Source organism: Thalassophryne amazonica, unplaced genomic scaffold (genome assembly GCF_902500255.1).
Source record: "Thalassophryne amazonica unplaced genomic scaffold, fThaAma1.1, whole genome shotgun sequence".
Lineage (NCBI taxonomy): Eukaryota > Metazoa > Chordata > Actinopteri > Batrachoidiformes > Batrachoididae > Thalassophryne > Thalassophryne amazonica.
Window position 1 is genome coordinate 220,255 of NW_022986286.1, and position 12,517 is coordinate 232,771.

A 12,517-nucleotide genomic window follows, 5' to 3' on the forward strand; every position below is an offset into this window, starting at 1 on the left:
GACTGCAGGCTTACTTGTAGTTCCTAGGGTTTGTAAGAGTAGAATGGGAGGCAGAGCCTTCAGCTTTCAGGCTCCTCTCCTGTGGAACCAGCTCCCAATTCAGATCAGGGAGACAGACACCCTCTCTACTTTTAAGATTAGGCTTAAAACTTTCCTTTTTGCTAAAGCTTATAGTTAGGGCTGGATCAGGTGACCCTGAACCATCCCTTAGTTATGCTGCTATAGACGTAGACTGCTGGGGGGTTCCCATGATGCACTGTTTCTTTCTCTTTTTGCTCTGTATGCACCACTCTGCATTTAATCATTAGTGATCGATCTCTGCTCCCCTCCACAGCATGTCTTTTTCCTGGTTCTCTCCCTCAGTCCCAACCAGTCCCAGCAGAAGACTGCCCCTCCCTGAGCCTGGTTCTGCTGGAGGTTTCTTCCTGTTAAAAGGGAGTTTTTCCTTCCCACTGTAGCCAAGTGCTTGCTCACAGGGGGTCGTTTTGACCGTTGGGGTTTTACATAATTATTGTATGGCCTTGCCTTACAATATAAAGTGCCTTGGGGCAACTGTTTGTTGTGATTTGGCGCTATATAAAAAAATTGATTGATTGATTGATTGATTTCTAGAAATCTGGCCAATTTTCTTAAATCCTCCAAACCGTGACTATCCAGGGTTGGGACCAGGAAGCAGAGTTGTAGTCTTACACACCTCTCTGCAGCTTCTCTCCCCCTGCCATCCCCTCATGACCCCATCCCCGTGGAGATGGTGCCTGCTCCCAGACCACCAATAACCAGCAAAAATCTATTTAAGCATAAAAATTCAAAAAGAAAAAATAATATAGCACCTTCAACTGCACCACAGACTAAAACAGTTAAATGTGGTCTATTAAACATTAGGTGTCTCTCTTCTAAGTCCCTGTTAGTAAATGATATAATAATTGATCAACATATTGATTTATTCTGCCTTACAGAAACCTGGTTACAGCAGGATGAATATGTTAGTTTAAATGAGTCAACTCCCCCGAGTCACACTAACTGCCAGAATGCTCGTAGCACGGGCCGAGGCGGAGGATTAGCAGCAATCTTCCATTCCAGCTTATTAATTAATCAAAAACCCAGACAGAGCTTTAATTTATTTGAAAGCTTGACTCTTAGTCTTGTCCATCCAAAAACCAGTTTTATTTGTTATTATCTATCGTCCACCTGGTCGTTACTGTGAGTTTCTCTGTGAATTTTCAGACCTTTTGTCTGACTTAGTGCTTAGCTCAGATAAGATAATTATAGTGGGCGATTTTAACATCCACACAGATGCTGAGAATGACAGCCTCAACACTGCATTTAATCTACTATTAGACTCAATTGGCTTTGCTCAAAATGTAAATGAGTCCACCCACCACTTTAATCATATCTTAGATCTTGTTCTGACTTATGGTATGGAAATTGAAGATTTAACAGTATTCCCTGAAAACTCCCTTCTGTCTGATAATTTCTTAATAACATTTACATTTACTCTGATGGACTACCCAGCAGTGGGGAATAAGTTTCATTACACTAGAAGTCTTTCAGAAAGCGCTGTAACTAGGTTTAAGGATATGTTTCCTTCTTTATGTTCTCTAATGCCATATACCAACACAGTGCAGAGTAGCTACCTAAACTCTGTAAGTGAGATAGAGTATCTCATCAATAGTTTTACATCCTCATTGAAGACAACTTTGGATGCTGTAGCTCCTCTGAAAAAGAGAGCTTTAAATCAGAAGTGCCTGACTCCGTGGTATAACTCACAAACTCGCAGCTTAAAGCAGATAACCCATAAGTTGGAGAGGAAATGGCGTCTCACTAATTTAGAAGATCTTCACTTAGCCTGGAAAAAGAGTCTGTTGCTCTATAAAAAAGCCCTCCATAAAGCTAGGACATCTTACTACTCATCACTAATTGAAGAAAATAAGAACAACCCCAGGTTTCTTTTCAGCACTGTAGCCAGGCTGACAAAGAGTCAGAGCTCTATTGAGCCGAGTGTTCCTTTAACTTTAACTAGTAATGACTTCATGACTTTCTTTGCTAATAAAATTTTAACTATTAGAGAAAAAATTACTCATAACCATCCCAAAGACGTATCGTTATCTTTGGCTGCTTTCAGTGATGCCGGTATTTGGTTAGACTCTTTCTCTCCGATTGTTCTGTCTGAGTTATTTTCATTAGTTACTTCATCCAAACCATCAACATGTCTATTAGACCCCATTCCTACCAGGCTGCTCAAGGAAGCCCTACCATTATTTAATGCTTCGATCTTAAATATGATCAATCTATCTTTGTTAGTCGGCTATGTACCACAGGCTTTTAAGGTGGCAGTAATTAAACCATTACTTAAAAAGCCATCACTTGACCCAGCTATCTTAGCTAATTATAGGCCAATCTCCAACCTTCCTTTTCTCTCAAAAATTCTTGAAAGGGTAGTTGTAAAACAGCTAACTGATCATCTGCAGAGGAATGGTCTATTTGAAGAGTTTCAGTCAGGTTTTAGAATTCATCATAGTACAGAAACAGCATTAGTGAAGGTTACAAATGATCTTCTTATGGCCTCAGACAGTGGACTCATCTCTGTGCTTGTTCTGTTAGACCTCAGTGCTGCTTTTGATACTGTTGACCATAAAATTTTATTACAGAGATTAGAGCATGCCATAGGTATTAAAGGCACTGCGCTGCGGTGGTTTGAATCATATTTATCTAATAGATTACAATTTGTTCATGTAAATAGGGAATCTTCTTCACAGACTAAGGTTAATTATGGAGTTCCACAAGGTTCTGTGCTAGGACCAATTTTATTCACTTTATACATGCTTCCCTTAGGCAGTATTATTAGACGGCATTGCTTAAATTTTCATTGTTACGCAGATGATACCCAGCTTTATCTATCCATGAAGCCAGAGGACACACACCAATTAGCTAAACTGTAGGATTGTCTTACAGACATAAAGACATGGATGACCTCTAATTTCCTGCTTTTAAACTCAGATAAAGCTGAAGTTATTGTACTTGTCCCCACAAATCTTAGAAACATGGTGTCTAACCAGATCCTTACTCTGGATGGCATTACCCTGACCTCTAGTAATACTGTGAGAAATCTTGGAGTCATTTTTGATCAGGATATGTCCTTCAAAGCGCATATTAAACAAATATGTAGGACTGCTTTTTTGCATTTACGCAATATCTCTAAAATCAGAAAGGTCTTGTCTCAGAGTGATGCTGAAAAACAAATTCATGCATTTATTTCCTCTAGGCTGGACTATTGTAATTCATTATGATCAGGTTGTCCTAAAAGTTCCCTGAAAAGCCTTCAGTTAATTCAAAATGCTGCAGCTAGAGTACTGACGGGGACTAGAAGGAGAGAGCATATCTCACCCATATTGGCCTCTCTTCATTGGCTTCCTGTTAATTCTAGAATAGAATTTAAAATTCTTCTTCTTACTTATAAGGTTTTGAATAATCAGGTCCCATCTTATCTTAGGGACCTCATAGTACCATATCACCCCAATAGAGCGCTTCGCTCTCAGACTGCAGGCTTACTTGCAGTGCCTAGGGTTTGTAAGAGTAGAATGGGAGGCAGAGCCTTCAGCTTTCAGGCTCCTCTCCTGTGGAACCACCTCCCAATTCAGATCAGGGAGACAGACACCCTCTCTACTTTTAAGATTAGGCTTAAAACTTTCCTTTTTGCTAAAGCTTATAGTTAGGGCTGGATCAGGTGACCCTGAACCATCCCTTAGTTATGCTGCTATAGACTTAGTACTGCTGGGGGTTCCCATGATGCACTGAGTGTTTCTTTCTCTTTTTGCTCTGTATGCACCACTCTGCATTTAATCATTAGTGATTGATCTCTGCTCCCCTCCACAGCATGTCTTTTTCCTGGTTCTCTCCCTCAGCCCCAACCAGTCCCAGCAGAAGACTGCCCCTCCCTGAGCCTGGTTCTGCTGGAGGTTTCTTCCTGTTAAAAGGGAGTTTTTCCTTCCCACTGTCGCCAAGTGCTTGCTCACAGGGGGTCGTTTTGACCGTTGGGGTTTTTACGTAATTATTGTATGGCCTTGCCTTACAATATAAAGCACCTTGGAGCAACTGTTTGTTGTGATTTGGCGCCAAATAAATAAAATTGATTGATTGATTGATAATTGAGGTGTAAAGTTTATAGTCAACATTTAAAAGTGATATAGGCCTGTAGTTGTGGCAATGCTCCCTATCTTTACCTTCCTTCGGGATTATGGAGATAATGGCCTCTTTCCATGAGGGAGGGATTTTACCTATTGTAAGACTATAGTTGAAACAATCCTGTAATAGTGGAATTAGCTCTTCCTTAAATGTTTTATTGAAGGAAGCCCCCAATCCGTCAGAGCCCAGTGATTTACCTGATTTTGCTCTTCTGATTGCTTTTTTAATCTCTTCTGCTGTGATCTCAGAGGTCAGTGTAGCATTCTGCTTTGTAGCTATTGCTAGCCATAGATTTAGGGGCCTTAGATCCTCCCTCATAGTAAGTCTGTTTGATGAACATTGCTTTCTTCTCCACCTCTTCCAACAAGATATCATCTATTTTTCCCTTAATTTCTTTCATCCAGTTAATTATTTCTGAATCTTTTGATTGCTTTTAATTTTTCAATTTGTTCTTGATATGTTTCTGTTCTGGTTCTTTTTACATATGCTGTATATGATATCACCCTCCCTCTAATTACCTTTTTCAGGGCATCCCATAGAATGGTTGGGTCTACCATCCCATTATCATATTCCTTCCTACTGTATATCTAATAATTTCTCCTTTTGATTTCCCTACTAGCCCCTTGTTGTTCAGTGTACCTTTGTTAAGCCTCCATATTGTTTCATTTCTCTTATTATTCATGTTAATTTTTAGGTAGACTTCATTGTGGTCTGAGATGTCAGCTCTTCCTATCCTGCACTCCCTCACTCTGTGACCATCTCTCTTGGCCATTAAAAAATAATCAGTTCTGGAGTACACGTCATGTGGAGCTGAGTAGTGGGTGTAGTCCCGATCAATTGGGTGGAATTCTCACCATACATCAAGTAAATCCATCTTTGGCATCATTGTGTTCATGTACTTATTAATTTGTTGTTTGCTTCCCTTAGTACTCGTTTTGTCCAGCCTATAGTTCAGTAGTACATTGAAGTCGCCACTGCACACCAGTGTACCTTCTAACCAGTCAATATACCCGTCTAACCAGTGGATCCGTGTCCTGCTCAGGGGTGTCTGAAAGCGTATCTTTTTGTCTTTGAGTGCTTTTTTGATCTCGGAATAAGATTTGCGTTTCATCATAATAATCATGGTTAAAAAAAATCCATCTCCCCTCGACTTGGATTATTTCTTTCCAGGCTTTGGTCAGAATTTTCTCTTTGGTTTCATATTTCAGAAAGTTGACAACAATAGACCTCGGGTGTGCTCCCGCCGGAGGCTTTCTTCCGAGACTTCTATGTGTTCGCTGGATGTGTATTTCGGTATTCCGAGCTCCTGACGGAGGAGATCCTCCACCAGCTCTGGGATGGATTCATTGTCCTTTTCGGTCATGTTGTAGATTTTCAAGTTACGTCTTCCGTGTCCTTCCACTTCAGTCAGCTTGTCTTGTAGTTTTGTTTGTTGCTTTAGCAGGGCGAGGGTCACTTCTCTTGCCTCCGTACTCCATTCTTCTATCTCCGCCATCCTCACCTGTGCTTTAGCTGTGTCCTTCTGCTGTTGTTGGATATCGACGACATTTTGGGCTACTTATTGCTTCATTTCGTCCTTAAATACAGTGAACTCTCGTCTCATCTCCTCCTTAAACTCATCCTTGAATTTCGAGAGATCCTCCTTCAGCTGCTTTTTGAGGTCTTGTATCTCTATCGTCATAGCAGTGAGTCCCTCCAGCAGTGAGCCATTTTTTTCGCGGTTGCCATTATCCTGGTCTGCCGCCCTGTCTTCATAATTGCATTCTTCTTGGTCTTTGGACATGTTTTTCCCCCTTACACTTCTATGTCCTCGTCCCCCGCTCATTTCTTGTCAGTTTAATTTCACATTTTCAGTCTTTCCATATTTTTGGGGGGGTTGTTCTCGAATCCACTCAGGACCTCAACATTATGCTGCCATCTTGTTCCTCGCTGCCCCGGAAGTCTCCTATAGTCCCATTTTTGTGCAATTATTTCTATTTTTCACAGGATATCATATTTCAATCAAGTACAGTATCATTTTTAATACAATGAAGCCGTGCACGTAATTACTTCCACCATCCATTACTAATTTCATAAGAGTAAAAACAAATGAATCAATAATGATATTCAAACAAAGTCTATTAAAACAAGACTGGAAAGTAATATTAGATGAAACTGAGGTTAACTCGGCTTATAACACTTTTTTGAATATATTTTTGACTCTCTATGATCAATGTTGCCCTGTGAAATCAATCCAAATCAAACAACAAGCTAAAACCAACCCATGGATGACAAGCAGTTTAATTAATGCCTGTAAAAAGAAAAACTGGCTATACAGGGTATTTATTAAAGAAAGAACAATCGAAACAGAAAATAAATATAAAATATATAAATAAGTTGACGTGTATTAAGAAATTGTAAAAAGATGTATTATAAAACACAACTAGAACAAAACAAGGGAAATATTAAAGGCCTCTGGAATGTAATAAATAGTGTCATCAGGAAAAAGGAGAACCGTAGTACCTTGCCGGACTATTTCATTGACAGTGATAAAAAGATCTATAACAACGAAGAGCTAGTAAATGCATTTAATCATTATTTTGTCAATATAGGGCCAGAATTGGCAGCTGAAATAAAAATGCCATATTCAGCCTCAGAAATAGGTACTGAACAAGTAAACTCAAATTCATTCTTTCTATCAGCAACAGACGAAATGGAAATAATAAACACTGTTAATGAATTGAAGGCAAAAAAAATCAGTAGATTGCAATAAGTTGGACACTACAATAATTAAACAAGTCATTAATGAAATTGCAAAACCTCTAAGTCATATCTATAACTTATCTTTTATTAATGGAGAGTTTCCAAGTCAAATGAAGATTGTCAAAATTACACCTATATATAAAAGTGGAGATAAGTATCTATTCTCAAATTATAGACCTATATCTGTGTTATCTCAATTCTCAAAAATTTTAGAAAAACTATATACAGTACGGTTAGATCAATACATTGAAAAGTTCAAGATATTAAACGATAACCAGTATGGTTTCAGAAAAAATAGATCAACAACTTTAGCTTTAATTGATTTAGTGGAAGAAATAACAAATAATATTGATAAAAAGAAACATACAATGGCGATCTTCATTGACTTAAAAAAGGCGTTTGATACTATTAACCACAACATATTATTCCGTAAATTGGAAAAAATTGGCATAACGGGTATTGCACTAAATTGGCTCCAATCTTATTTAAACAACAGGCAACAATATGTACAAATAGGAGAATATAAATCTTTGTTTAAACAGATACATTGTGGAGTTCCACAAGGGTCCGTTTTAGGACCTAAACTTTTTAAAATTTATATTAATGGCTTGCAATTCATCTCTGAAAAACTGAAATTTATCCTCTGCTGATGACACAACGATAGTATGTTCTGGGGAAAACCTGGAACAACTTATGATCGAAATGCAAATAGAAATTATTAAATTAAAAAATTGGTTTGATAGTAATAAATTGTCACTTAATATTTCAAAGACAAAATTAATGCTCTTTGGAAACCGAGAAATGAAAACAAAAGTAAATCTTAAAATTGACATGGTTCCTATTGAAAGGGTTAACCAATATAGATTTTTAGGAATAATAATCGATCACAGGATGTGCTGGAAACCCCACATTGCTAGCATACAATCCAAAATGGCCAGAAGTATTTCCATAATGGGGAAAGCCAAACATTTCTTAGATCAGGAGTCCTTATATATTATTTATTGCACATTAATATTACCATATATTAGCTATGGCATTGAGGTATGGGGTAATACATATAAAAGTAATGTAGACACACTTTTTAAGTTACAGAAAAGGGCAATAAGAATCATCCATAATGTAGGCTTCAGAGATCATACGAGTACACTGTTTTTACAATCCAAAATACTAAAATTTAGAGATCTTGCAGAATTTAAAACTTTACCAGTTATTTTTAAAGTGAAACAAAACCTACTATCAGATAACCTCCAAAAATTGTTTAGTGAAAGAGAGGGAGATTACAATTTAAGAAGGAAATATAATTAAAAAAAACAGTGTGCTCGTACAACAATGAAACAAATGTGCCTTACGAGACATGGGGTGGATTTATGGAATAACCTAACTGAGGACATCAAAGTATGTACTACAGTACATCAATTCAAAAGAAATTTAAAACTCAAAATATTAAAAAAATATGAAACTGAATAACATAATTCTTAGTATACATACAGGTGTGCATGTTTGTGGATCTAAACTGTTATATTATTTGGGCATGACAAACGTATGGGAAATATGAATGCACACGAGTTGCCCATGATACATGTGTGTGGGGAAAAAAAAAAAATTATTATATCATCAAGTTTAATCGAATATAGGTAAATGTGCATGCATGCATGGGCTGGGTGCCCATGGGTGCATGTATGTGGGTTAAAAGTGTTATATTGTCAAATCTCATTGAATCTAGTGTGTGTATTGGTGTATGTAAGGGTATTTGTGTATAGAGGTAGTGTATTTATGTAAATACATGTTGATATGTATAATGCAAGGTGTGTGTTTATATAGGTATATATGATCTCAAAATTTTTTTTATTTATTCTTGTCTGCGTAGTCGAAAATAAAACATGTGAAAGGGGTAGGAAATATAAGTTTTACTTCATTCTACTCCCTTTGAGTAATGTACGGATTTTCAAAGATGAATGTGCGCAATGTATAAATGTTTTTAACTTGCTCAATAAAGTATTCATCATCATCATCATCAAAACTACTGCATGGATTTTGACGAATGTTTCGCCACAGATAGATATTAGGGCATAGAAGACTCCAGTGAATTTGGGAGATGATCCAGAATCTGGCTCAGGATTTCTTGGGAGTGATCTGGATCAACATGCAGGTTCTGCAGCAGAAACATACGACATTGTGATGTAAAACCAAGATCAGGAAGACACTATTTTGTTTCAGCTTGTGAATTAAATATGAGATTGCAACATCTTGATCTGTCGGACTGTTATGGATCCGTGTGCAGTTATTGCATTATGTTGTGGAATCTGGATCCAGGTAAAGTCCGGGTCACGATGTAAATCACATATCTGTTATTTTGAGTCCTCGTCAACCCTTGGCGGAGGTCTGAAGTCTCTGCTTGTTCTTGTTCAAAATGTATTTGATTCTACAAGGTCTATTAGACAATAAACCGACCCTTTTATTATTTTTTTTTAACTATATGGATTTGAATGACGTGCGATTACACCAATCATGCTTGAACCCTCGTGCGCATGCGTGAGTTTTTTCACGCGTGTCAGTGACGTCATTTCCCTGTGGGCAGGCCTTGAGTGAGATGTGGTCCCGCCCTCTCGGCTGAATTCCTTTGTTTCACACGCTGCTCCAGACGGCGCGCGTTGTTTTATCAAAATTTTTTCTGGACCTGTGAGGAATATCCGAGTGGACACTATTCGAGAAATTAAGATGGTTTTCAGTGAAAAGTTTAATGGCTGATGAGAGATTATGGGGTGTTTCTGTCGCTGTAAGGACTTCCCACAGAGCGAGACGTCCTGCAGCGCTTCCAGGCGCCGTTGTCGGCCTGTTTCGACCTGAAAACATCCAAATTTAAGGCTTAATTCACCCAGGACGTCGTGAGAGAACAGAGAAAATTCAGAAGAGGCCGGCATGAGGACTTTATGCGGACATTCCACTGTTTAAGGACATTTTGTAATGAAAGACGTGCACGCAAATTCGCCGAGTCGTTTCCGTGACGACTCGGCGAATCTGTGTGCGCCGCGACAGGAAAAACACCTCCGTGTTGAAAACCATTTGTAAAATTCAGGAGGCTTTTGATGGCTTTCAACAAGTGAGTATCTGAGAAATTGTTTAACAGATTGGGCATGTTCCAACTTGCCCGTTAAGGTTTCCAACGGAGGTGTTTTTCCTGTTGCGACCCCCCGCAGTCGGGTCCGGCCCGACATGCGACTCTGCCCGCACGTTCTTTCATTACAAAATGTCCGTTAACAATGGAATGTCCGAATAAACTCCTCATGCCGACTTCTTCTGAAAGTTCTCTGTTCTCTGACGACTTCCTGGGTCAACAGAGCCTGAAATGTGGAAGTTTTCAACTTGAAACGGCGAGACGCTGCCGCCTCGAAGCGCAGATCGCCGTCAGGTGCCGTGGGCCGTCCTTACGGCGACACTACCAGACCAAAATCTCTCATCAGCCGTTAAAATTTTTACCGAAAACCAGCTGAATTTATCGAATGGTGTCCATTCAGTTGTGCCTTACAGTTTTGAAAAAATTTTTATCAAACAAAGCAGCAGTCTCTGAGCCATTCCTAAACAATGAAAAAAATCAACGAGCGGGTGGACGACTCCTCACTCAAAGACTGCCCACAGGCGAATGACGTAACCGACAGGCGTGAAAAAACTCTCGCATGCCCACGAGGGTTCAAGCATGTCTGATGTAATCACACGTGATTCAAATCCATATGGTTTTTGAAAAAATAATAAGGTCGGATACTTTTCTAATAGACCTCGTATATAAAGACAGCTTTCATTTGGCGTCTTATACGCACCACTTGCTTAAATGATGACGATTTGTTAAGTCTTTATGTTGTGAGGAAAAAATATTGACTCTCGTATCAGACATTTTCTCTAGGTCAGATGAGGTGCTGTTATGTTACTGTGAGTCCAGTATTCTTACTGTTACCAGTTATTATTGTAATGCAGACATCTTGAGCTTTGTCATGATACCAGGGAACCATGGCCTCTACCTGTCAGCCACATGTTCCAGGGTCCTTGTGGTCTGAGTCAAACCCGCTGCTGTTGAACACGTTTTGATGTCAGTAGCAGGAAATAAAAGCTGATCTTTTCCTTTCAAAGCCAGCTGTTTTCAGCGTGGAGCTGCTTGGTCCAGTTCTTCTGGAAGATGTACTGGTGTGAGTTTCAAGACCTTTAATTTCAGACAAACTTTTTGTCTGTGTCAGAACTGGCTGAGCCTCAGGATTGTCAGAAATGCTGCCTGAGCTTCTCCTCACTGGAGGAGCATCGCCAGCACATCGAGGAGTGCCATTCGAAGGAGTTCCACAAGTGTCCCACCTGTCACAAGGTTTTCAACAGCGCCGCCCTGCTGGACAAACACAAGGCCACTCACACAGGCACCAAGCCCTTCAGCTGTGACCTGTGCAACAAGTCTTACCAGGTAGGGACACTTCTCTGTCTTCACTGATCTGAGGGGACTTTGGCTTTGGGTCTGTGATTGTCATGGAAACGGTGGACGGGGTGAGCTGGAAGGACAAACAGTCCACAGCTTTTATTTCAGCTGATTGGCACCATAATGATGTCAAGAGCTCCGCCTCTGGATTCCTTGAAAACTGTGACGTTTGTGTCTTCTCTCTGTGCTCTCAGCAACTCTCAGGTCTCTGGTACCACAACCGCACCACCCACCCCGACGTATTCGCTAACAACACGCGGCAGCTGAAGACCCTGTTCCAGTGTGAGACCTGCTTCAAGTTCTTCCCCTGTGCCAGCATCATGGCCAAGCACCAAGCAGCTGAGCACCAAGGTGAGATGGTCATCAGAAACTGAATCAACCGCTCCTCGTCATCAGCAGCACGTGTTCCAGACAGACCCCAAGAGAAAAACACACTGAGCTAAAGGAACTTTTATTTGTATTTAAATTGAAGAAGCCTTTCTTACATGCATTCAGGCACTTTGAAATGGAATATAGCTCTGGGAAACATGCTTTAAGGAACATCAACTGAAAGCAACATCAGGAACATGAAGGCTTCCTGATATCTGAGACCGTAACCTGTACAGAAAATGTTCATTAAACTGCAGCCTGGTTACAAAACTTAACTTTACTCTTCATCAGTAGAAGCTCATTATAAATCTCCTTGGAGCTCACATGTACAAGAAATATCTCTCTCTCTCTCTCTCTCTCTGTCTCTCTCTCTGTCTGTCTGTCTGTCTCTCTGTCTGTCTGTCTCTGTCTCTCTCTCTGCCTCTCTCTCTCTGTGTCTCTCTTTGCATCTCTCTCTCTCTCTCTCTCTCTGCCTCTCTCTCTCTGTGTCTCTGTCTCTCTCTCTGTCTGTCTGTCTCTCTCTCTCTCTCTCTCTGCCTCTCTCTCTCTCTGTCCTCTCTGTCTCTGTCTCTCTCTCTGTCTCTCTCTCTCTCTGTCTGTCTCTCTCTCTGTCTGTCTCTGTCTCTGTCTGTCTCTCTCTCTGTCTCTGTCTCTCTCTCTGTCTCTGTCTCTCTCTCTGTCTGTCTGTCTCTCTCTCTCTCTCTCTGCCTCTCTGTCTCTCTGTCTCTGTCTCTCTGTCTCTGTCTCTCTCTCTGTCTGTCTGTCTCTCTC

General features: G+C 40.0%; 1 protein-coding gene across 1 annotated transcript in view; it reads left to right on the forward strand.

The window, feature by feature from the left end:
- The window catches only part of LOC117505980 (zinc finger and BTB domain-containing protein 40-like), a gene marked incomplete at its 3' end in the record, with an annotated part of 143,295 nt that extends 131,567 nt beyond the window's left edge, over positions 1–11,728 (forward strand). The window contains 2 exon segments of the mRNA XM_034165523.1: positions 11,151–11,365; positions 11,572–11,728. Coding sequence (XP_034021414.1) covers positions 11,151–11,365; positions 11,572–11,728 — 372 coding nt within the window.
- Positions 11,729–12,517: the final 789 nt, after the last annotated feature.